General features: G+C 38.8%; 1 protein-coding gene across 18 annotated transcripts in view; it reads right to left on the reverse strand.

Moving 5' to 3' along the window:
- REEP2 (receptor accessory protein 2) overlaps nucleotides 1–27,218 on the reverse strand; it is a 38,408-nt gene that overhangs the window by 2,430 nt on the left and 8,760 nt on the right. For 7 of the 18 annotated variants that reach the window (XM_040572975.1, XM_040572978.1, XM_040572983.1 and 4 more), the window contains 4 exons: nucleotides 26,801–26,914; nucleotides 26,247–26,394; nucleotides 25,799–25,956; nucleotides 920–1,998 (listed from right to left, as the gene is read on the reverse strand). In XM_040572975.1, the coding sequence (XP_040428909.1) occupies nucleotides 1,861–1,998; nucleotides 25,799–25,956; nucleotides 26,247–26,394; nucleotides 26,801–26,914 (558 nt within the window). In that variant the 3' untranslated portion in view covers nucleotides 920–1,860. Of the gene's footprint in view, nucleotides 1–919; nucleotides 1,999–3,891; nucleotides 5,889–6,551; nucleotides 22,518–23,806; nucleotides 23,900–25,798; nucleotides 25,957–26,246; nucleotides 26,395–26,800; nucleotides 26,915–27,218 lie in introns of those variants that run through there. The other 11 variants (XM_040572982.1, XM_040572976.1, XM_040572981.1 and 8 more) reach the window with 8 other exon arrangements.

The raw sequence follows: 27,218 nt of genomic DNA on the forward strand, positions 1-27,218 counted from the left end.
AAACAAAAAAACAACAGCAAACAAACTCTAACAAAATAACAACAAAACCCTCCTTAGGAAGCAAGCTGTAGCAAAACTAAGCTTACATTTCCTATGAGTGTCAAAGCTGCTTCTGGCTTAGTATCCATGGAAACCTGCTCTCCCATCATGCTGCAGGAATTAATTGAAGATCCCAACCACTTGTTCAGGGAATCACCATGATATTAATTCACATCACAATCCCTTTATTATCTCAAATAATCTCTTCATTACTTTATATCAGAACAAAAGGTTGAATTTACTTTCACCACCTTAAACAACAAAGGGCCATCTAACTCTTTTACCTTCTCAAAATGGGGTACACTGCATAGAGGCTATGTGCTTTCATCTTGGAAAATGGTGATTTTGAAAGGAGCTTGGCCACAGTGTTGACAACAGGAGATGTCACAGTTGGCAGTGCTCTATGCAAAATTCCTTCCCATTTTGTGCATTAAGCACTGTTTTTCACCTACGCCACCAGCTGGTACTAACTCAGGGAAAAAGTTGCCACCCTTCAGTATCAGGACATACCTACCTCTACAACAGTTGATTCTGTCCTAGAATGATAATGTGCAAAGCTACCAAGAGAAAAGATGAAGATGGACTTATGTTAGGGAGTATTGTTTCTAGACTTTTATTTGGAGGTTTTTTCATTAATTACAAACATGAGTATGTCATGTTCCCAATTGCTTTGTTCCTGGATCATTCATCCCTAGGCATCTACCTTTGAACTTTTTTTTCTTTTGCTTTTATTTCCTGCTTATTTCCCTAATTGTTGTCCCTACTCCCTTTGTTTCTCCCTAGCCTCCAAATCATCTTTTCTACCCTACTTTTCTTCTCAGACATTGATTTTCCCCATTTTCATCTTTCTGATACTTTGTATTTAGCAGCTGCTCTTTTCGTAACCATGACAACCCTATCATGATGTCAGCAAAGGATCTCACTGCTACCTGAGGAACTGAATCTCATTAAATGCAAGTTAAGCTGCTTGAGCTGACGTTTACTGCCCTGTACCCAGGGGAAGAGTTTTGTTTGGAGACTATTGGCTCACAGTTAAAACTTAGAAAAGGGCAATTTGTTACATTGGCCAGTATACAGAGCCCTTCTCCACCTCTAGTTCATGCTACTGAGATATAGTCCATCACACATATGTGCACTGCCCAAGTAACATCATTGCAAGAAATATGGCAGGGATATTATAGACTGACCATACAGTCCTTGGTTAAATCCAAGGATAGACCCATGCTGTGTTGCCCTCTTACACAAAGATGTACATCCAATACACAGGATGCATGTTACGGAGCTGGAAAAGGACAGCAAAGGACAATGCTCATGTGATCCAATAAAAAAGAAAAAGAGACCTGGTAAAAGAAAGAAATTTTAAAGGAAGATTTTTTTTTGTGCATTTGATCTAGACTCTCTGCTTGTAGTGACTGTGGGTACATTGCACTTACAGAATAAATTTAGTATCAAGTGCTGTTTATTTGTATAGAACCACTTCACCATAATGATGTCTTCAATACGGGTGCTGAAGTCAACGCTGTCATCTGCCACAAAAATTAAAAGACTGTAATTCCCTTTACTCTTTTGATAAGAGTAAATTTTAATACTAATTGCATGCACATGACTTTCAGAGACTTTTTGAATACGTTATGCTCAACTACATATCATATTGGAGTTGAAAGCAGTATACATTCTGTACAATTCCCCTCACTAACAATATTCATAATTCTGCATTTCTTAATTTAATGAACTTTTTTTTTTTTAATAGCTGAAATAAATGCTGGTTGCAATCAATTCATTTGACCTTTTCCCCACCATGGATAGAAACTTCAAAGTTCCTCAAAGCCATTGAGAAAAGAGTTTTCTGAGCCTAGAAACCTCATCTTCACAGCTCCTCTCTGAAGAAAACTGTACAGCCACATTCAGGACCTGAAGGATATCAGTCTTGCATCTGTAGAGCTCCTTTAGTTGGTAGTCCTGTAGAGCAAGGTCATTATCAGCAAGGTGGAACCAGGGTTAGTTTGGGGGGACAGAAAAAGGAAAAAGCCTGAATAATTCATTATGGAGTTATGGAATACAGAAATTGAGAATCAAGAGGATTTTTTTTTTTCCCAAAAATCCTTTAGATCAAAGAAAACTTGTAATCAAATTTACAGTTTATGGAAGCCTCTCCAGCAATTTGAGGTAAGCCTAGAATTTTCACGGCAGAATGGCAGGCTCAGAAAGAAATGCTAAATAGCTTAAAGTACACTTCGCTTGTACAGTTTCCTATTTCCTCGTTTCCTCTGATAGAAAAGGCATAACTAAGAGGTGAACATATGTTAAGTGTACAGGCAGGCATACACAAACAACCTGAACATCATTCTCTCAAACATGTGGGGGTTTGGAAGTGACAAACCTGGACAAAAATGCAGATGCTTTCACTAAGAACTTCTGACCTATCATGACCAGTGAACATTGCTGGGTTCTCTTTGATGTGAAAGTCCACAGACCTACTGTAATCAGCCAATGCCTGTTCCTCTCAGTGAACAAAAGACAAGAAATATTGCTTGCATTAGAGAAGCAGCTTTGTTCCACAGGCATTGTGATTATAATCATTATCTTAGATCACAAGGACCAGTGTTTTAAGGGAAAACAGTTTTCCCTTCAAGATAGAGTTAAAAATTACACATTGTGTTGTATTGTTAATTACCACCAAGACTGGGGATCCCATCTGTGATTAACCACTCTTCTGTGTCGTTGACACTTCGGCTACAATCTCCCAGCCCCATTTTTTATATGGGGGCTTTAAGAAGAAGCAAAAAGACAATCTTTCTCTATTATAACAGAAATTTCAAACCAGTATCTTCAAATCCGAAATGCCAATAAGAAAATTCTGTTGCTACTGCATGCTACAAGTAGCATTCTGACTTGTTTCCTACAAGAAATTACACTTCTTGTATGTAAATCAGGTATTGGCATAACCCCTTCTTATTTCTACATTTATTTGCCTTTCTCTGTTGCTCTTAAGAGCAACAAATAGATTGTTTCTCTAAAAACTATGAGCTAGTTCCAGTTCAGGTGCTCTATTTACCTGTATTTATCAGGTAGGTCAGATAACATTATCATTGAAGTTCCTTCTGGCTCTCAGATGTTTTATAAACAATCTTCATGCTTCAACCTGCCTCCTCCTTTTTTGCCTCTATAGGCTTCCATTTTTTTGCTTTTCTACAACCTTTTAGCACTGCTAAAACGCTAGCTAGACACCTCAGTAAATAATTTGCTTTTGCTTGGAAATATTTTGGTGTAGCAAAGTGTAATGCCACAGGTCTACCAAAGCTACGTAAGATTTTTTCTATATCATTGCGGAGAGCTTCCCTTCCCTCCCCACCCCACGAGCTTATTTCTCTATACATTTACAGTGCTGTAAAGCAAAATAGCAGTTGTAATATCAAAGGGAACAGCATCTGAAAAGGGACAGGAGCAGCGATGATTCCTTGGGCACTGATCTAACCTAAATCTCAGTGTTACTGTGTCTCTGTTTCCCCTCCACTCCCATTCCCCCGTGTTTTGCCAAATGAAGTGTTATTTTGGTGGGCATTTCTTAGTCTCATATTCATCCTCCTTTTCTGAGGAAACATCTATATTTTCAGTATTTTGCATGTTTAAAAAAAAATTCTTTGGGACCTTCGGTGTAGAAAGAGCTCAAGCTGATTCCAAATTCCCCTAAAGCACAAAGGAATGCTGCCAATTTTCTTCTGCTTGTAAACATGTTTTCCGCACTACACAACTCCAGCAAAAGCCACTGAAGTGACAAAAATCACATATTCCGGTCTACAAAGCACAAAATCTTTGTTTCTGCTTTTATGTCTTTTTTTTTTTTTTTTTTTGAAAGGCAACTTCAAGAGTTTAATGCATTGAAGAAAGGGAAGGTGAGGAGGACTTTTGTAGTCCTTAAAAAAGAGAAATACAGAATAGGTCTGGTTTCTTATAACACTTTTGTTAGGGATATAGCTAGTAATCCAATGAAAGTTGTCAATTTTGGGATAAATCCTTGGATTTACCTTACTAATGAAGGTTAGTATACAATGAGTGTTTCAGAATATATATGCTAGTACGTGCCTTCTTTCATCAGACTGAAAAGTTTACCCCCAAACCATTATTTCACAAAATGAACTGTGATCATAAAACAATCAGCTGAAAATTAGTAGTTTCCATTTCAGTTTTCTTGTTGAGAAAAGTATTTAAATGAAAGGGTTTACAGAAAATAGAAGTGTGTCAATAGTCGGCATCTTAAGCTCTGGAAATGCAGCACATTTTTCCTCCCCTATTATAGGGAAGGAATCAGGTCCCTGCCCTGCCATTTCTGTTTTTTCTAGGCTGCTGTTTTTAAATTTGTCAAAGTTTTGTCTTGTGAAGATTCAGGAAAATAAAAAAAAAAAAAAGAGAATAATATAGTGCAGGAACACAATTAATACAAACTGTGCTACATATTTGTGGGAAATATAAATGTTTTCCTATCTTTTAGAAAGATTTAAAAATATCTCTAGCACAGGTTTTTATATTGTACTCATATGTGATCATACATTTAATTATATGTGACATTTAACTGACATTTATTTTCAAGCTCATTGTCTTGCAAGTCTTTAAAATATACCTGTCTTTGCATATTTGCACTTGGCAATGTAAACACTTGGTCAGTTAGCTCTAGATCTAGTCTCAAAACCAAAAAGCAGGTTAACTACTTTCAAGCACAGCTACTTCGAGTTAAATTTGAACCTGTAGCAGTCCGAAATGCTATTCTTAGTTAACAGAGGCAATCATTACCTCTTGATTTTAACATATTCTAAATTCTCCAGATATTTTACTTTATAAAAAATAATTTGCTAAATATTCCCCAAAGCTGTTTCTGCTAATAAAATATGCTTCCCTTTACATTCAGTATGGTTTCATGTAAGTTTTTGTCTCTTCAGACAGCAACATATTACTCTTTGATAGCACAAGACTTTCAAATTCATCTGTGAACTGCTTTGGGTAACCTTCAGAGAATACTGGATACAACATCCGTCTACAATGATACGGTTAGTGTTGCCTAGTGCTAAATTTAAGCTGTACTGAAATAGTACATCTATATTCTTCAGCAGCATAGGGAATTTATTATAACAGTGTAAGAGTGTTTTAGATTAATATTAGTCTTGCAGTTAAAAATAAATAAATAAATCCTTATTTCATATTGCGTATACAGAGCACAGTATGGACAAAAGGATTGATTGACCTGCCTGACTCCCCCCCCAGTTTTTTTAAAAAAGGATAAAAATATCAGGGGAACTACAGGCCAGTCATTCTCATCACTGTGCCTGGCAAAATCATGGAACAGATCTTCCTGGAAACTGTGCTAAAGCACACAGAGAACAGAGAGATGATTGGTGACATGAAGCCAACATAGCTTCACTAAAGACAAAGCAACGCTGTGGAGAAGGATTTAAGGGTACTGGTGGATGAAAAACTGAGTATGAGCTGGCAGTGTGCACTTGCAGCCCAGAAAGCCAACCACCTGAGCTGCATCAAAAGAAGCATGACCAGCGAGCGATTGGGGGAGGTGATTATCCCTCTCTCCTCTGCTCTTGTGAGTCATTAATGACCCATGAAAAGGGTCATTATCTTTTCTTTCTTGCCATTGTTGCCTTGGTCTCTTTCCAAAGGTTGAAGTCAACCAAAATAACATTTTTCCTTATTTTAGCATATGTAGATTAGCCCCATACCTTTACAGTTTCCACTTTGTCTTTTTACAACTGCAATAGGAGTAGCATTGTTTACCACTATATCAGGACCAAGTTGAAGTCAGACAATCCAGAGCTCCAGCCACTGAAGCAATAGTGAAGCTGTATCTGTGCAGTTTGGAAAGCAAGCAATAAAGAGTTTAATTTTTGAAACCCAGACAATTGTAATTGTCCATTGTAATTATAAAGCTGGTGAAAGAAAGATTCAAGGCACTTTGCCATTACGGAAAAAACTGCTAGAGATGTCTTTCTGATGCTTTTGATTTACAAGTTGTTATTGTCTGAGGCAAGAAAAATTCATAGCATAGGACACTGTAGCTACACTGTATCAAAAACTATATTGAATATTTGTCCTGAAATTTCCCACTCACCTCAGTTAACACTGTGCCATTTCTGGTTCCTGATGGGGTGTGGGACAGAAAAGAGTATTCTGCTCTCTGCCATAATCTCCAGGAAACAGCCAGACTACTGTCACTTGTGGTGACCTCATAGTTCTCTTGTACTTGCTCTTGCTTGAATCTTTAAGTGCTTTGGGCAAATGCTGCATTATGTACTTGTGGAGCATGAAGGTTATGCAGGTATGTGTATGTTGGTTATGCCTCTGTGGAGTCCTAAATGCTCACTGGGCCTGCTTTTTCTGGGACTGCAACAACTAGGTAATATTGCTTCTTGAACTCCTGTAATTTGCAGGTGAGTAGGGAAGGGAGCGAAGAGGAGTGACTGCTTTTCCTGGGATTTTTTTTACTTTATTATTTACCATATTTTTTCACCTATGATTATTCATGTATGCCATAAAACTAATCAAATATTTAAATTGAAATCTGAAACCCCCTTCAATTTTAGATGTTTTTCAGTAATTAATTCCATAGGTTAGCAATTATAACATTTTAAAACTGCAATGTTTTAGGAACAACCTTTGGTTGTTGCAACAAAAGGAGCTAAATTCGCTTTTTCTTATTCCCAGAGTAAAGAGGAATTCATTTGCATATTATATAAGAGTTTAACAGCATCTCCCTTTGTACTTTTAAAGTAATAGCACAGGATGAAATGTAATGTGGCTCTACAGCGTTCACTCTGCTAATTTTCACATTTGTATTTCTCAAGACTTATTTCTAGCTATTCAACTTATTTTGTTTTTAATAGCATATAAACAGCATTTTTATTATTGTTATTTTGCTTTCAATAACATTTTAAGTGCTTTGAAAATTTAATGTTATAGACAGTTTAGCTACCTGATCTCCATCTCTTCCTTTTAGCAGGTTATTGCTCATGAATGTATATTATTTTCCTTTTATTTCTCAAGATTGATCTATGCTGAAAATTTCAAAATAAAACATAGGTCTTGTTTCAAAGAAAGTCTGAAGGCAAAAATGACCTTTGGATATTAAAAGCGAAACCAATGCCTAAATCTACAGTAAGTTAAAAATCAGCGTCTGTATAGAACAGGTCTTACAGATGTGAGAATAGTGGTAGACTTACATGTTTTACTGAGTCCAGCTTGTAAAAGCTGAAGAAAGAAGTGTGGTTGTAATACAACTAAAACACACTACAAACAAATCACCAGAGGCAAGGCTTCTCTCCTCCCCATGGCTGAAATAACCTAAGTCTGGATTGTATTTTTATCTTAATCCTGGGTTTGCTTGAACAGTCCTACCACTGGATGCTAACAGTTTTGATCCCAAGCTGAGCAAGAACTCTAGAATCAACCTGTCTGAAAGCGGGAGCTCATTGCTGCTTCCTGATTAATATGCCAGAAGGCCTGCGTGACATTTCTATGGAATGCCTCTGTGCTCTTGGGACTTGATGATTCAGTGCAGAGCTGCTGGGAAATTCTACAAAACTTCAGCCTGCCTCACTTCTCAAATGGTCTCCTTTCACCAGTCTGTCAAGCTAAACTAAAAATAATTACTTTGTGTGCAATAATAAGGGGAAGGATGAAAATTTTGCAGCACAGCATGTGCTGTGCAGCTCACTAGAAAGTGGAAACTGCATTTTCAAAGGGCAGCATGAAATGTATCACCCATGGTTAATATATTTTTTTTCCTACAGTTATAAAAAAATAATTTTAAAGTAGTTGCAACCTTTACAAATTCTGATGAGTAACACCCAAGCTAAAGGAGCATGTAATTAAGATCTCTGCAAGGTCAGTTTGATGAGATTTGTTCCTTCTGATAATCCTATGAAAGAACAGAGATCAAAAGAAAGACTGTATTTAAAACAGGGCTAGTAACAGGTAAAACACATATGAAAGAACTGGAAGTCTCATTAGGACTATAAGAACACAGATTAATTTTGTTTTTCAAAAATACTGCAGGATTTGGGAAACTAGCCTGAGTCAATCACCACAAAGTAAGTGGTATTCAATGGAAAAGACCAACAAGAAACGTCTCATCATACCTCTCAAAATCCAGAAACTGTCCCCACTAACCTGTTCTGTGCATATATGATTCTGCTACAAGTCATCTTCCAATTAACAGCAAAACAGAATAGGGACAAAGAAAAAAGAAATAATGGGATCTCTGGGTAAGCAGCAGTCAAAGACCATAAAAACATACTTCCCTAATGAGATTTTTTTTTTTTTTAAACAACAGATATAAACATATTTATTAAAGTAACTAGAGTGGAGGGGAGTTAAAGTCATTTGCCTGTGTTGAATGCAGAGAAGAAACCGACAGCATCTACTGCAGGGAAAAGACCAGCAGTATCCTCAAAGAGACTGTGGAAGACATGGTACTTTTGTTTAAATTTTATAGTCACAGAGCAAGCACCTACCACATTAAAGTAAAATTTCTGGAAATACTGGGATAAATGCATTTTATGCATACTTGATATGACATAGAATTATATACTTTAAGATCCCTCACAGTCAATTTCAAAAGGAAAGTAACAAAGCAATACTTATTTTTATTGAGAACTTTTATCACATTTAATTGTATCTCAGAAAATTAAAAATCTGGATATAACACTTACGTTGAGAAAGACCTACAAATATAAGAGAAGTGTTGTTGAAAAGTTATCGAGTAGAATACCTTAAAAACCTGAGTCATTAGTGAACCATATATCAAATCCACAAATAATGCGGGTTGAGGTGCAGTGTAAAAGCTGTTGAACATGGATACAAAAACCAAGGGAATCTACTATATCTAACAGCTAAAGTCATTTTGATTTCAGGCATGCAGGATCACATCATCAGAGAGCTAAAGGAAAATCAAGGCAAGAATTGAATTATAACAAGCAAAAAGAAAGAAACAAGTTGAAAGTACTGTTCTTACTAGAAGAAATCATGTTTTTAATGACATGGAAAGAACAGAAAAAAACTGTTAAATCCATATTTGATATGCATCACAGCAGCAACAAAAGATCACTGTATGTGGTTTTCCTTCGCATAATCTCACACACAAGGAAATGGGCATTTACTTTTAAGGAGACTGTGTTTGTTACTGAACAGTTCTGCACAAAAAAGGATTCAGGCAGAATGCCCAAAATTCAAATGAGATTTTATGAGAAGACATTTAAAGGACTAGTTATATAAAGTTTAGTAAAATACCATCTTCTATATCCACAAATCCATCTGAGATGCATGGCTCCCCAGCACTACAAGAATAAGAGCGTCAATCTAGGATTAAATGAATATATAATCTAACCTATATATTCAATTATTTCTTTCTTCTTCTACTTTGAGTAGTTCTAAACAGGCCAGTTATTGTTTGTTTTTGTTACTTGTTTGTTTTTCATAGTTTCTGTTTGTGCTTAACAACTTCCTTTGAGTTGCTTCTTCAGGGTGGGTGTTTTCTTCTACCACAGACATGAATGTGTGTGTGCAATGACTTTCCTCAACTAATGTTTGTTCCTCTTAATCATTTACTTGATTTCACCTACATGCTGATTGGTAACATCTTTCCCTGCTTCTGGCTTTTGCTCTTTTGCTGCATGGAAATTTACCATAAACCCTGGCATACAAGTTAGCTCACTTTTTGAAAATGAACTGAATTACATCGATGGGACAGTTTCTCCTACTTCACTGCTAGAACATTTTTAATGAATTCTGTAGAAATAAATTAAAGTTATGATTTATTTTTTTTTTCCTCTCCTGCAAGCTGAGTACTGGCAGCTTTTGCAGTGTTGTTAACTATGATGATGGCAGAAGCTCCATAGCAACAACATGTTTGCATTCCTACAGGAATCATATTGTTCCTCTACTGTCTATCAGAAAAAAGCATTTTAATATGTATAATCACAGTTATTTATGTACCAAAGGATTTATTCTCATTAAGAGAAAGTTTTAACTAAAAAGCTCTGTTTGTTTCAGATTTCACTGTTCCAGCTTTATTGGAGCTTAGAACAGTATTTCTTTGATGCCAAGTAACTGGAAGTTTTGACCTCCTTCACCTTCATTTCACTAACACACAAACATGCACAAGAACTGCTTGGATGGTTTAAACAGGTATTCCCTGAAACAATTCTTCATCTCTTCTGCAGAATCTCTGATTCTTTTCTTTATATGTACCCATTTCAAAAGGGCCTTTACCCACTTAATGCCATCCAAGAAAACCTTCTCATGAAGCGCACACAACCAAACCAAAACAGATCAGAAAAAGCAGCCAAATGGCCAGACACAATTATATGAAACATAACAATACATTGAATATATACATTTAAGGCTGAAAAGAGAACACGTATATACTGTTATACCCCTGATAATACCACTTAGAACCAGTGGATTAAGAACTTCTAAAATGAAACTTAGTGTTTCATTTGTCATCACCTGTAGCATGGTCCAGTACAAAGGTCTGGTTTTACATGTCAAATCAAATGGCAGAAGCACAAGTACATCATACTCAATTCCCTTCATTTATTTGTGTCTTTATTTTCACATTGATCTCTTGCATAGCCAAGTGACATTAATGATTCAGAAAATTCTAATAGTTTCTAGATACTTGTAAGAAGACAGATTATCCCCTCTCCATCCAGTAGAAAAGAGTATGCCTGCTCAGGACAGGTATTAGTACTCTCACCAGGACGAATGTTCCTGACCAGATAATAATCTCTGGGATCCACAAAGATTATTTCCATTTCTGTGCTAGCAGAATAAGATGCCTTCCAACCATCTCTAAACTGTTACCTACAACTCCGAAGTTCAGTAGTACTTTACATTTGAGCCCACAAGCCCAGAAGAGAACATTGAAATTCAAGAGCTACCAGTGTTCTAACAAATACGGTAGAGGGAATGCAATTCAGAATCCAAATCAGTGCAGCTCATTAACTGCATCTGTAATCATTGTGTATAGGTCATGGTGTTATACCATATTTGAGTGTACAATGAATACATGAATAATCCACTTGTTCTCTGGGAAAAGTGGGGATATGAAATGTCACAGACACAAAGAGCAAAATAAACACACAATTTTGCATATGCCCGGAAATAGAGGCAAACACTACCTATTTATTACATACACATTTCAGCTTCTTGATGATAGGGTTGGGAATGTCAACTCTGAGCTGACTAAAACAGAATAAGCAGCAAATTTGCCTCCTTCATGAAGATATCCATGCAAGCAGAAGGCTAGTAGATCTGACGTTCATAACACAGTTAAGGAAAAAACAACAGCAAGAAGGGAAAGGATCCACTTACACACAGTCCCAAAGAAAATGTGTGTGTGTGTGTGTTGGAGGTGTGGGGGAGCAGGCGGGCTGAATTTCAGCTGAAAATGAGACTTGGTTACTGCTGTTATTAAGTTACAGCTGCAGACCACAGTCCCTCAGCTCAAAACCTCAGTACTACTCAAAGCATCAAGTAGAAAGATGCCAGTAGAACCCTGCTAACTGAATTCCTCTCTTATCCCAGTCACTATAACTGCTAGCCCTGTCTGCCCACTTTACACACTAGCACAGCTGGTAGAGGACTAACTGTTGATGACAACCACAGGAAGTTATTCCCATGATCCTTCTGCACCCCCTACCCATTCATTTCACATACCTTCTGTGCAAAAAAACAGGCACCTGTTTTTTTAGCACCACAGGCATTTCAGTAAGTTGGTTGAGTTCTTGCCACCTGTACCATAGGACTGCAACTTCCTCACCAGTCTAATATTTCATATGTAGGTGTTCAAGCTATGTAGTGTTTGACCAATAATTCATGTTTCTGCACAGGCTCTTCACATAATATTCACCACTCTCTAACTTCGTACATAAGAATACCCCCCAAGTCCCTCCTGAAGTTATTTGCAGTTGCAATGTAGGTAGGTCTCTTAGCCCTGTATCAATAATAGTACTTGATTCTACTGTGAGCAAAAAGGCCACTCAACATATATAGTTGTGTTTTGAACCCAAGTCCTCAGTTAACAGGTGGAAAGTGGACACAACTTAATTATTGACAGGCAACTTATAAATGAGGAAACAAAGCCAAGACAAACCAGATTGTTAAGAATTGCCTTGATTTTTAGATGGCAGAAATAGTAGGACTTTGTATCAATTTTCATATCTTCATTCAACAATGGAGAAGGCAGAAAACTAAACACATATGAAGGGCACGGAGATAAATTAAAACAATTTAGGGCAACAGTTTGAGAACATAAAAAAACATAAGCCTTTTAAAGAAAATATCCACAAGCATAAGAAGAAGAAACCAGGGGTAGAGAAAAAAGAAACTACATAAGCGCAGTAGCAAAGAACAAAATGTCATACCTGCAATTCATAAATCTATAAATCTATAACCTATTCTAATAACAGGCAGAGATTTCAATTAATATTTCCCAAAACATTTATTAAAACAACATTTGTCTAGCAACGACACCATATACTTGTACTCAGTTATGCTTGGAACACCAATATCAATAAGCAAGATTCAAAATTTAGCCTTTGATTATGCCTTTTTGTCTTGTCAGCTACAACAGTCCCCAGTAAATTGATACAGCCTAAACAAATACAATATAATGAGCTGTTGTGAAGGCTCAACAGAAGGGGTTCAGCTGTTCTGAACCCCAACAGAAGTGCTGAGTTGACAGATTCATGACCCTTATGCCAGAGAGGGGGGACTTGGCTGGGAAAGCTGCTTCTATTGGAATAACCAAATCGTCAACTAGCTGCCACCCCGTGGAATGAAAGCACATCTACAACGAAAAAACTTGTACCATGCTCTGTGAGAAGGAAGGAAAACAACAGGTCCTGTGAAATAGGAGAAGGTAAGTGAAAGCAAAAGAGCATGATATCGAAAATATAATAGATGCTTTTCTTTAATTTTTTTTTTTTTTTTTAACAAGAGAGAATTTCTTAAAAAAGAAAAAAACTTGAAAGAGTCCAGGTGACAGAGCAAGCACAACGCAAGATTGTGATGCCTTCGAGTTTCTACATTTAAGTCATTGTACTGCAACATGTAAGCAAACTTTTTACAACTTTACAAAAAATTAATGATGGAATTCAAACAACAACTCCTCTCCCCAAAACCAAGAACCCAGTCGTTAAACACCACGATGCTTTAAAGCACAGGTAAAAAGACAACAGTGTCAGGAACAGGTTTTTCCAACACGTGTCATTTCCACACTGCCCGCTGGCCATCACATGGAATGAGCAATACCAGAGGCAGAAGACTGGACTAGCAGAACCAATTCAGTCTGGCCTGGCATCTCCGCTCCCCCCCGCCCTTTTCCGGAGTAATGGCCTTAGATCACCATAGTGACTCTGCTGATTAGCTACAGTATTCCTGGGGCAAATACAGAAGTAACAACAGCTGACTTTTACAAAAGTTGGCTTTTAAATTAAACTTGGATTCTATTTATTTCAAGTTCTTCACAATTAGCAAGTGGTAACTGCAATGTTGTAATTTCCATTCAGTTTCCAGATTCCCCAACAATACCTAGGAAAAAGAGAACGCTTGAAAAACTCTGATTTGGCTTTGACTAAACTCATATCCAGCACATTTTCCTATAAAAGTTACACTGAATGTTGCTAGTATAGAGTATTTACATTATCTCTATGCTGGCATAGAAAGCCACTCGCTACATACAAGATTTAGTCATGAGAGCCCATTCCCACTTCCTTCAATAATATATTAATATTTATTGTAAACAGTCTTTAAATGGTTACAGCTTCCTCTAATGCTATACAGGCTCTTGGGGTCTGCACTGCTTCAAGGCAATTCATAATACATAGCTGAAACTTAGCACTGGCCTGAAGGCACTACATCATTTAACTCTGATCCTATGGTGGAAAAATGGAACAGAAACATACCAAATCTATGTTACATGTTTGACAACAAAAAGTCTTTAACCATGTTCTAACCTTTTCCTCTTTCCTACAGTAACTTCCTGATGTCTTTGACCTTTCTTCAGCAGATGAGACCTCTTTCTTAATATCACAAGGAATTGCAGGCGGTCTTGCTATGCACCTAGGATTTCTATATATTTTGAGATGGAATATCAAACATCCTATATACCTCCTGCCGCTTCCTGTACAACCCACTGGTGTATCAGCCATTGGGAGCAGTTTTGTGGCATCTGCAAACACTTGCTGAGGGTACTCTCTGCCCCATCATCCAGATCATTAATGAGGAAACTATTAGAACTGGACCCAGTATTGTCCCCAGGATACTCCACTTGTTACTGGCCTCCAACTAGATTTTGTACTGATCGCCACCTTCTGGGCTTGGTCATTCAGCCAGTTTTCAATCCACCTCGCCACCTGCTGATCCAGCTCATTGTACATCAGCTTTTCTATGAGGATCTTAAGGGAGACACTGCCAAAATCCCTTGTATTCATATGATCCTATATGGTTAACAAATAAAAAAATCAATATTTTCCCTAAAATACTTGCACTATCAGTTAGCTTAAAAGAAGAAAATCTATCAATTCTTCAGAGTACTACCTCTCTCTGTTGCCATGGTCACAAGTTACCATAGTAACCATTAGATTCATCTGTATTTTTAGATTAAAGTTAGTTCTATTTTCACAGAACGTAGATCCAATTGATAGAAACTATGCATTCTTACCAGGAAGTTCTACAGGAAATACTACAGATTTCAAAGTACAATTTAAGGCAACACTACTGAAATACATGCACACACAAAAATTGTTTAATTGCAAAAGCAGCAAAATTAGCCACAAACACTACCATTCACAGGGCTGCTTCATGCAGCTAGAAAATTGTTTGGATGGACTTTGAAAAGATTTGAAGGCAGTTATTCTCTAATGGTATTGGCTCCATAAACCACACTAGAAGATATTTAAATTGAAAAGACCAGTATGCTTAAATGGCCTTTTTGAATAGGGGCTAACTGCAGTAATACTTCATATTTCTCCACTAGAACCCCATTTGTTGGTGTGTGTTTGTTTTTGAAGTTTTCCCTCCTCTCTCTCTGTTTAAGTAGGATGTTCACTCTCAGAGGAAATATAAACATTCAACCAGTCACAATTCAGCTATTATCAGGCAAGTCTCTGCTCTCTCACTTTCAGTGATTTTTATGTTGTATTATACCCTCTGGTGGACAAAAAGCAATTCACAACTGTGAATTAAGTGCCTTTAGATCAGCACTATGCTAACTGGAACTTCGTCATGAAAATGTTGAATCAGAAACAAGCATTATTATGTAGTCTTTAGTTTGTGCACTTCAAGGAAGGTCTTTCAGCCACCTTTGCCTGGCTAGATCTGACTCAGCTTCTCCATTTCTCTCATTCAACCAACATTAGCTCATACATAGCTCAGCATGCTTGAATTTAGATGTGAATTCAAAATAGAAGTTTAATTTACCTCTGTGACATTCACTACATTTCAGAAATAATATAAACAGAGGAATCACAAGTGAGGAGTCCATCAGCTGAGTGCTTTCCCCAAAAGACAGCAGCATGAATACAAAGTTAGATTTGAGGATCTGTACACTTTAGTTCTAATTTTAGAAAGTCATCAAAAAATTTCAACTTGCTTTCTTTTTGGTAAGTCACTAAGCATCACTTAAGATAAAAACTTAGTTTCCTTAAATATAAAACTTTTACATAACCTGTAAAATCTGGAACTATGTGAAGCAATTGTAGTATAGGCTACCAAAGAAAGACAATACATACCTCGCTGACAAATTTTCCATTTATTAACTGAATCCTGCTATTTTTTTTGTTGTTTTACTGATTGTAAACTGACTAGTTTAATTCCCTGTTGAAAATCCTTGCAGATTTTTGTCGTCATTCTTCAAGGTAACCTGCTGCAGTTCTCTTTAGTTTTATCTTCACACAATCACTTTTCTGACTTCGTAATCTTCCAATAGAATCCCCTATTCCTATGCTTTCCTACTGGATGTAGTGACCAGCATTAACTCTAGATTCCCGGTAAGGCTTAGCGGCACAGCATCGTGGGTGCTGACCTGCACTGTGAACAGAAGTTTGCCTTACAGCACTCTGCAGCGTTGCCTACACCCTGCTCCTGAAAGCTCTAAGAATCACTTGGAATCAACTAGTGAGTGCAAGAAATTAAAACTATTCTCTCAACTAAGTCCTCTCTGATCTCCTTTTGGCTAGACTCCTCTGGTGTTCGATAAAATTTGATCCGTTTTTGACATTTTTGCTCTGCTTGCACTGGGAATTTTTGAAAATTTAGAGTTAAAAGCACTTGCACTCTAATGAAAACTGATCTACAATATTCACACACTTAGAAGTCAAGTGCATGTACAGGCAAGACACTATGCAAAAAGATGATATTCGGTAAAATAGTAACTTCAGCTGGCAAGATATTGTTAAATAACTAAACATCTATTTGAAAGAGGTGGTTGTACTAGCTTTCATTCACACGTGAAAGCCAGTAATTTGATAGGGAGTAATCATTCTGTTCTTACAGTCCTGACAGCTCTCTCTAGAAAGTTTTAACATAGAATTAAGATGTGCATCCTTCAGTCTAACTTACCTCTTCTGAAGTGTGTCACCTAGGTAGCAAAAATTCTTTAGTGCTCATTTATGCATTTCTGATACCCACTAACAGGAATATAGATACTACAAACCAGTTACACTTGTCAATTCTTCTACATGGTGAGGCAAAAATCCTCATTACGTTGTGCATGTTACAAGCAAATAAAATAAAAAAACTACACAAGCAAAAGTTCTTTTTACTCTCTATTTCGGTACATTTTTCAATGCATTTTAGATACACACACACAATTTGTGTGCCAAAGGGGAATTTCCAACAAAGCTCCAAGAGAAATACTCACCTCCCACCCCTGACAGTATAGGCATGCTTTAGATCCATCTCCTGTGTGGCAGTACAATATTTTGTCCGAACTCTGGATAATAAGCAGAAAGCTCATCTTCCCCCCCTACTGTTCCCAAAGCAATAAAAATACGTAGAAAGACTGTTGTTGGTTTTTGGTTGGTTGGCTGAATATGTGGAGGGGAATAAAATATTTCTTTAGAGATACTGAAATTGCCCATCTTGTTTGAACCCATATAGTGTAGATACCTATACACGGCTTATTTGCATGGAAGCGTCAGGCTAATCTTCTTGGACAAGAAACAAGGTAAATCAGCAGGTTGAATTTTGCTGCAGGTTGACTACTTCATGCTGGTACTAACTTATGTGAACCCAAGCAATTATTCCTACAATACTGCAATGAATCATACTCTGACAGTACTGCCTATGGTTATATGCTTGTCATTCAGCTCAGCTCTCTTCCCTGGCCTCCTGCAAAGACAATGACTAAATTTCCCATCTTTGATGAGTCAGTATAGCAATGCATTTTGACTGTTGCTGCAGATATTTTTGATACAGTCTCAGACAGTTGCATATTATAGAAGACTCAGGCTCGGTCATTAGGAGTACATTCATTTTTGCAGCCCTCCACTAATGTTACCTCTAATGTTATTTGGTTAAATGCAGAATGCTCTTGTCCAAAGGGTGTGCAGTGCAGTAAGCCTATTTAAAGTGAGAACGTGCGGCAAGAGAAGGCAAATGCATCACACTATGCTACTGCTAATAGTTGCTCTTAAAAATAAAGCTTTTTTTTTTTTTTTATGTCTCCATAGTAGGCAAAATGGAGGTAGTCCTCTCCTTAATAAAAGAAAACATAAGAAATATAGTGAGATTATGAAAGGATAGGAGTTGAGAAACAGAGCAAGGAGGTAATGGTTTACTTGCAAGGGGTTTATAGAAAAATTTTTAGGAGAAGCAGCACCTAAAACCTAAATTTACCTGCAACATTGCAGAAAAAAAAGTGTTTGCCATTGTTTCCCTTCATTTCATATTATTTTGATTCCTTGCACTAGCAGTTCTGGCATTGAGCTTTGGGATTCTACAGATAGCTGGCATATGAGTGTAACAAAGCCCAGCATTTAGTTCATCCAAAAATGCAGGCTTTGTGCGTGCATTCAATTTCACAGATTTTATCTGTCCTCTGGAGCTCCCTGCTGGTGCTTCCTCAGCATAACACATCTACTAGAAAATGCTGTGAGATGCTTAATTCATCAGATCCTCCACACAGATCAGCTGACCACTGAGGAAAAATTCAAACTTTATTGTTCTGAAGTGATAAAAGGTTCAAGAATAAGTGCATGTAGGTCAAGCCCAGTTTAGAAAGGTAAGACAGAGACAGAAGTTCCGTAAGAGAACAACCAAGCTCTAATCTGTAGGATGCAGAGTTCAAGTATAGCTTGAGGCTCAGAAAAAGTCAGGATTATTTCCTGGACATCTTTGTACTGTACATAGCCCGTTTTCCACCCTACCCTGTCTCACAGGACAGGTTCTTAGCTCCTGTGGAAATTTACTGTCTTCATTTACCATTCAAAGCAATTGTTCTCAAAAGTTACTCTGCACGCCTCTTTAGATTTCTTCTCTTCTGAGGCCTAGAGGCTTCAAAACAAAACCTAGAAATAACATAAAACTGAGTTATGTTTACAGCATCTTCTAATAGTGCCAAATTCAAGATGAAAGGTAACCAGGAATCCTTTCTCCTCAGTTAACACTAAAGCACAGCCCCATACAGTACAGTGTATGTATTTATACATATACCAGGTCTTAAACATTACATTCAATAGGCTCCAGACCACATATAACAGGAACCCCTGGGCAACCAGCTCTACGTAGCCCTGCTTGAGTAGAACAATGGGACCAGATGAGCTCCAGAGATCCTCTTCCAACCTCAAACATTCTATGAAATCACATAGCTTCAGAATATTTTTCCACACATCTGACTTCACAGGGCAACTCAGAGAGCAGCACAAGATGATTCAGCCTCGTGGCAAGTTACAAATTCGTAATGGGTCAAGCAAGAAAGCCTATAATACTGAACAGTTACAAAGAGCAATGTGATTCAGCATCTCCCCAGGAAGTTGCAGAGTCATGTTGCAATACAATGTCCCCACCAGAAAGAAGGGCATTTTTTTTCCCCATTTTTCCGGATTTGTGTCTTAGGCAATAACCCATAGTTTCCAGCATTGCATGCAAGTTTGGAAGACAGATAGGAAAACAGCTCAATTCAACAGCTGTTCTTAAGCATACCTTGCCACTTCACAGTTAACAAACAAGTCTCCTTGATACAATGCTCTGTGCAGCCAGAGAACCAGCAGTGTGTTCTATAATCATCCCACTTTCCTGCTAAGGCACACATCTCCTGCTGATTAAGATGGCAAAGAAGAAATAAAACTCAAAAGTATCGATTTCTGGAAATTCAGGGTTCTGTAGAAATCTTTCTGTGTTTCTATTTGTGCCTGGGCATATTAGGAAAGGGGTATAAATGCTTACTGAACACAGTGGGTTCTACTGCTAGATATGGATTTAACCATTTGCTTCACTGCACAATCAAGCTCATAGAAAATACTAGATGGAAACTACATTCCAGCATTTCCTGCTGAAAACACAGAACAGCTGATAGAAGCATTTTACCAAAACAGCACATTCAGCATTCTCATTAACAAGAGAATTTCTATGCAAGACCATGCCACCCAAAGCAGAACATCTAGGAACTCACTGAAAGATCACATGGGTGGTGGCAGATTTGCAGAGGCTTTGATCAAGCAGAGCAAAATGTAATGGTCACATTTGTACTAGAAGAAAATAATGTCCATACTAAGACATTTTCTTGCTCTAGGTAAGTTCTGCTGCCTGACGTCATCAGCTTCATATCACCCTCAATGGAGTCCATGACTACTCCAGACTCTCTTATAACAAGAGTCATTTAATTTCCCTGTACAAGAAGTCAGGGCAAGACTGATCCATTCTTACCCACAGGCTAATGACATCAAGCATCAATGCTGAGTAAAAGATACTTAGTACAGGGTCTAGTTCAGGAGAACAAAGGCAAATCCAAATCCCAAAATTGAGTCTTCAGAAATTCTTCTTATGCTTCAAAGCAGGAGGAGTTCCTGCAAATGAACTGATTCTAGAAAGCATTCTGGAAAGTCACTGTATGAAAACTGAGTAATCCAAGACTATCACAGTACATGCACAAGGAAAGGGCAGGAAGATCAGTATAAGGACAGACTAACCCATCCTTGGCCTCCAAATCAAGTCCCTCACAATGATTTAGATAATGAATTTGCTACAGAGATTTTTAGTTTAAAAAGCATACAAACAAAAAAAAAGTCCAGAAATGTGGTCACAGAAGTACTTAGTGTATAAAGAATAATGGTTTTGTCTTGTTCAACACAGTAAACCTAGTAAACAATTTCTCACAACTGAATCTTTCACATATTCAGCAAAGATTTTTGTTCCTCGTGGAGAGAGGAATTTCCATTGGAAACAGAAATAATTCTTGCTTTGGTACATGTCTTTGCATGTACTAGCGAGGCATGTATACAATGATTGCTAATAAAACTTTTTTTTTTTAAAACACATATCTCAAAGTCAGATCAAAGGTTTTCTTCTGGATCCTGGGTAAGGATTTGTGGATGCTTCAGGACAAGTATTTCTGATGTGGTTGGTCAAGATTTAAAATTTTAAAAGCTACAAATGAAAGTAAGAACAACTTAATTTGTTTCCCCCCAAAAATGAAATAATTCATAAGTTTGCCACCAAGACAATGGGAAACAACAAAAAATTCAGTCCCAGTCTTAAACATTATAAACTTTTGAAGGACGGCTCTTTAGGACAGAAATATTTGTGAAATCTTACTTGCAAGTAGGGCTTCTATACATTGTCAACAAAATATTCAGCTTTGTGAAAAACCCACTGCAATTTCAGAAATGTGACAGCAAGAGACATGAGAAAACATGAGTGTCTGCAGCTAGAGTTGTAGTTTCAGTAAAGATTAAGACCATCAAGTACTCATTCAGACAGTCATGTCCATAAGGGTACTCCCACACTGTAAGTTTCAACAACAGGAACTCTACTTGTTTCCCATGGGTATGTGTACAGGGGATCTCCCCTTACCAGTACTCAATGGATTAGAATCTATGGCATGCATGCAAATTTCCTCTGCAGTTTCACTCCCACAATACATATTCCACATACAATGTGCTTCTGTCCCAAATGTTGCATATTGCTCAGGTCTCAGGGCATTGATAAACAAGGCTAATGGTCACACAGAGAAAATTTGTGCAAGGGCTGGAGTAGGACAAAGCAAGAAGATTGATAAAGTACAATAGCGTTCACTGGTCCCTGCAATTTATAATCCATAAATGGAATCCTAGAACTAGTGAAGTTCATACATCAGCTATTTGTCAGTTCTCATGCCCTGAGGAATGGATCTCCTAAAGCTAAGAGACAAGGGCTTCTGAAATTCTCAAGTATGCTTGCAGACTAATGAGCCAGATTTTCCCCAGAAATCTTCTAGAATGAAAGAATTTGTCTGTATTAAAAAGCACCATGATGACATGGAGTTAAACAATTAAATGGCAAAGTAATGCTCTCCCTGCCTTTCTTTACCCACTACATGGGATTCCTCTCACTGTCGTGCTCTTACAGGAATCAAAGTAAACAACAGAACCTGAAATAAAAAGCAGCTTCAGATGCAACCAAAATCTTATGGATGACCAACTTTCCTTCTCAATAGTTACCTCCTCTGGATATCTGTATCTACTCTTTCACATGTGCATATAACAGCACATTTTCTTCATAACTCAGCTTTTCAATTTCCTCACTTAACCTTCCAGAAAAAAATAAAACCCAATCTCTTCATTTTCCATTACTAGGAACTAGAATCTGGCACACTCCTCCCATGAGCCAGTCCTTTATGTTCAAAAGCACTGAACAGTCACCTTCTGAAAGGGGAAGGACATAACAGCTATGGTCCATTTTTAAAGAGGGTGAATTGTTGTGGGCACTTCTAACAACACACAGCTGCAGACGGATACCCAGAGCAAGATAAGATATTCCAGGGAACCACCCACCTCTGTGGAACTCCAGTGTCTGATTATTTTTCCAGCTTCTGTTCAACAGGTGTCTCTAACCCTAGCCTGTTCTCCCAGTAAAGATTCTTCCCAACTAGGATTATACAGAGGGAATTCCAAAGCAACAGGTTATGTACAGACATATTAGTGTTCCCCCCAAGAGAGGGATGAAAAGGAGAAAATTCCTGAGGATCTGTATCCTCTGTTCCATGTTCTGAATCCCAGCCTCCCCCTTGCCTTGGAATGAGCTCTACTAAGCAGCATCTGTTATGTACATCAATCTCAGCTCCCTTCCTTTGGAAGAGTTTCCACTCGAAAGTGACAGGCAAATCCTAGGACAGAGATAGGTGCTGGGGAGGGGAGGTCTCCTTAGGATGACTCGCCAGAAGCAAGAGAGCCTGCAGCTTTCTTCCTAGGGCGGGCTTTCACACTTTTTACTGGAAGCTGAGGAGAAAGAAATAGAGGTATTTAATATTAGTTTACTGTAGCACCTAAATGTCAAACAGAAAGAGATAAGGATGCAAAGTGAAAATAGGACAAAACAACTACAACATGATGACCCTATTTGTGTCACGTTGTTTCAAAGAGGCTATTTAAATATTCCATTTGTTTTTAGTTAACAAACAAATCACACTCAGCATATCCTTCAAACAGCAACCTGTAGTGGGTTTACGTGGCAAGGTTTTGGTAGTGGGGGGCCATAGGGGTGGCTTCTGTGAGAAGAATCCAGAAGCTGCCCCATGTTAGATAAGAGCCCCGCCGCTGGCCAGAGCCAAGCCAATAAGCGATGTTGTTTGTGCCTCTTTGAGAGCATATTTAAGAAAGGGGGAAAAAAAAACTGCTGTTCAACAGCAGCTGGGAGAGAGAGGAATGAGAAACAGCCTTACAGACACCAAGGTCAGTGAAGAAAGAGGGCAGGAGGTCCTCCAGGTGCCGGAGCAGAAGTTCCCCTGCAGCCTGGGGAGAGGACCATGGTGGAGCAGGCTGTCCCCCTGCAGCCCATGGTGTACCATGGTGGAGCAGATTTCCATGCTGCAGCCCATGGAGGAAACCACGGTGGAGCAGGTGGATCTGCCCTGAAGGAGGCTGTGGCCTGTAGAGGACCCCTGCCGGAGCCGTTTCTAGGCTGAACCTGTAGCCCGTGGAGAGGAGACCACGCAGGAGCAGGTGACCTGGCAGGAGCTGCCACCCATGGGGGACCCAGGTTGGAGCAGTTTGCTCCTGAGGGATGGACCCCGTGGTACAGACCCATATTTGGAGCAGTTTTTGAAGAGCTGCTGCCTGTGGGAAGCCCATGCAGAATCAGTTCAGGAAGGACTGCATCCTGTGGGAGACCCCATGTTGGAGCAGGGGAAGAGAGTGAACGTGAAGGAGTGGCGGAGACAAAGTGCTATCGACTGACCACAATCCTCCTTCCCCCGTTCCCCTGTGCTGCTCAGGGAGAGGAGGTGGAAGAGGGTGGATGGAGGGAAGGTGTTTTTGGTTTCTTTCCTTTGTTTCTCACTTCTCAAGCTTGCTAGTAATAGGCAATAAACTTTACTATCTCCCTACTCTGAGTCTCTCAACCCTTAAGCCCTTTGCATCATATTTTCTCCCCCTTTCCCTTTGAGGAGGGGGAGTGAGAGAGCGGCTGTGGTGGAGCTCAGCTGCACACCTGAACTAAACCACCACACAACCGTGAGAGAAAGACATTTAAAACCAGGAAATGTGATAGCAAAATTGAAGTCAGCTACCTTGATAAAAGATTGGACATAGCAACATTTCTAAGTGGCAACGTCACTGCTGTAAGTTTTCTGCTTCTTGATGGCCATTCCAAATCCTGTTCTCTGAAAGTTGTAAAAACATCTTAAACTAGTTCTTTGAATCAAAGAACATGCCATGCATGAAAAACAATATGCCTGCGAACAGCTTTATCAGAATTTGTGTATTCACAATAATCGGCATAGAGTCTTTACTGCCTTTTCAGAATTTTTGAGTCACTTAAAAAATTCCTCACTAGGAAGCTTGGAATAAAATTTTATTCCTCTCGCCTCCCTGCCCCTGTCTACTATGCTAGAAAAGGAAGAAGAAGGGTCAATACAGAAGTAACTTTAGGGGATTTAAAAAAGATCTAGGCTGACTTTGAATGCATCTTTAGACATACATGTTACAAGGAGTACCTATTCACATACAAAAGTGTCCTGGACGCTGTAAAATCAGATTAACAGTATGAATTAACATGATGCTCTGAGCAAGCACTCTCCTCCAAATTATTTAACGTTTAGCCTGAAAAGCTCTACAATGTGATTTGTTAATACACCAAGATTTTAAATAAAAATTACAAGTAAATAAAATCAGGAGTCCAAGTTGAACCAAGAAAAGAGGATCCCAACTTCTCAAAATGGAGAAGCATTTTATCATTTATAAATCAATCCAGATGAAATGTTGAAGTAAGAGTCAAAAACTAGAAGGCACTGTCTCAAAAAGCATATTCTACAAAACACACCAACAGCTGAAAAAAAGATCATTAATCTACAATGGCTCTTGGACACTATGGCATTTATTTTCATGTATGGTTTGTTTTAATATTGAGAATACAGACACCTCATGACCATCTGAATTGCTGTAAATATCTTGGATCAGCACATGGTCATGTGGTGGGGATAAACTCAACAATGACTAGTTATCTCTGGAGCCCCCAGCACAAGAATGATGTTGATCTATTAGAGTGGGTCCAGAGGAGGGCCACAAAGCTGAACAGATGTCTGGAGCACCTCTCCTACCAAGAAAGGCAGAGAGAGCTGGGACTGTTCAGCCTACAGAAGAGAAGGCTCCAGGGTGACCTCATTGCAACCTTTCAGTACTTAAAGGGGACATAAAACAGATGGAGAGTGACTCTTTGCTCAATCAGATAATGACAGGACGAGGGGGGATGGTTTTAAACTAAAAGAGGGAAGATTTAGATTAGAGGGTAGGAGGAAATTCTTAACTCAGAGGGCAGTGAGGCACTGCAACAGGTTGCCTAGAGAAGCTGTGGATGCCCCATCCCTGGAGGTGTTCAAGACCAGGTTGGATGAGGCCCTGGGCAACCTGATCTAGTGGGTGGCATCCCTGCCTATGGCAGGGGGGTTGGAACTGGGCGATCTTCGAGATCCCTTCCAATTCAAGCCATTCTAAGATTCTATGATCTAAACCTCAAGATGATGAAAACCTACAGGGGAGAAGAAAGGAGAACGTGCAGATAAATTTCTTCAAATCTAACATGCAGAAGACTAGAAAGGCTTAAGAGGGTACAGAACAGCTGAATTTTAGATGAGGGGAAAGTGCTGTTACAGAGATAAAGGTCACATAAATATTATATACTCAGGCTGTAACAGACAAGAGGGAGAATCATAGAATCATTAAGGTTGGACCTCCAAGATCATCTGGTCCAACCACCCAAAGGGTTGGAGAGTAGAGTCAACAGAAGACATTAAAAATACCTAATGCCCCCACGCCTCAACACAAACCTAAATGAAAGCAAAGCTAGGACATGGCTTATGACAGAGGCTTACAGACAAAAACACAAAAGCAAGAGACCAGTATAGCGTATAGACAGCAAGTCCTTTGATGTAGGACTCTAGCAGTAAACAGTCCAACAACGTTTATATAAACAGCTTTTAAACACACAGACTACGAAGCCAGAGCCTTCTGACAAAATTCATAAATCAGTACCTGTGCTGGAAATAATGTACACACCAGCTTACCTCAGCTTTTGTCATCTTCTTAGGAGCTTTGAGGCTCTGGGTACGTTTTGGCAGTTTGTCTCCTGCATCTTCATCTGATGGGTCTGTTCTGGTTTCTGTCAGGGTTCCATTAGACCTCTGTGCCACACTGCTCTCCTCTCCTGAGGAGTAACAAGAAGCTAAGGAATAAGAAAGTTTTTTCAAATACTTTTGAAAAGACATCTAGATCTAAAATGTCCCATCCTTAAGGACCACATAGAAGGGAGACATCAACAGTATTTATGGATAATCCAAGAAATCCATATGTTAGTAAATGCGAAAGGACTAGGGAAAACAATACAACTTCTCCCAGATAATTTGCAATCTTGTAGTCCTTTGAGACCCCTGCATGAAGCCCAGGGAACCCTTCCTCGCCTGCTGGTTAACGATACAAGTCCTCAAACAGTGGCCCAGCAGGGGTGTTCTGTACCTGAATCCTCAATGGTTTCAAGGAGACTCGCTCCAGGGGGGTGCAGCTGTGGCTCATGGCTTCGCAAATGCACAGTATCTTCATCCCGGATCAGAGTGAGATCCTGCATGCTGAAACTTCGTAGCTTTTCAGACAAAACTCCTTGGCCCTAAGAGGACATAAAAATTATGGTGAAGGACACTTCATGCTCACCAAGATCATCCCACACAGGATCATTCAGAAGAGGGAAGGTGCCCCATTCCCCACTAGGGTACTCTATAAAAAATAAAAATAAAAAAAAGCAACACCACCACAGAGAAAAGGGAAAAAATAAAAGCATGCTCTCAAACCAACAGGAAAGAGGTTAGAGCAAAATCCATTCTCCCTTCACTTTCCATAAATCAAAGGATTAACTACAAAACAAACTGAAGGAAAGGTAAAGTATATCATTCTGAACAAGCACCAGCATCCCTAACAGACCCACTAATTGCTGGTACACAGAACTAAACTATTGGGGAATTCCTGAACGTTACAGAAGGTTAGATTGTGTTTGTAGTGCACAGGCGTTGCATTACCTTTGCAGCTGCAGTAACTGCTGCATTGGCAGCCAGGTTTAACCCTCTCTTGCCGACTCGCATCATGGTTTCATAGCTCTTGTCACGAGCCTGAGTAATGTATTCATCAATTTCCTAGAAAGGCAGTGTGGAACACAGCATTTAGCTCCTAGTTACAAACATGCTCAAAATCTCCCCCACTATCACCTTTAAAACCCAAAGCTCATCAGCACACCTTTTTTCCAGGCTGCCAGCACAAGCTGTGCTGTGTTTTCTCTGCTACTTAGAGAAAGCTTGCAAATGCAACCTTAAATTAAAGAATGTTTTCTCCAAATTCTAACAACTGAAACGAAGCAGTTGCTTATACCGAGAATGTGAAAAACACAGCCTGACTACAGAACGTGCTGCTACTATCATGATTCAAAGAACTTAACTACTG

The sequence above is a fragment of the Cygnus olor genome, chromosome 14 (genome assembly GCF_009769625.2).
Source record: "Cygnus olor isolate bCygOlo1 chromosome 14, bCygOlo1.pri.v2, whole genome shotgun sequence".
NCBI classification, from domain to species: domain Eukaryota; kingdom Metazoa; phylum Chordata; class Aves; order Anseriformes; family Anatidae; genus Cygnus; species Cygnus olor.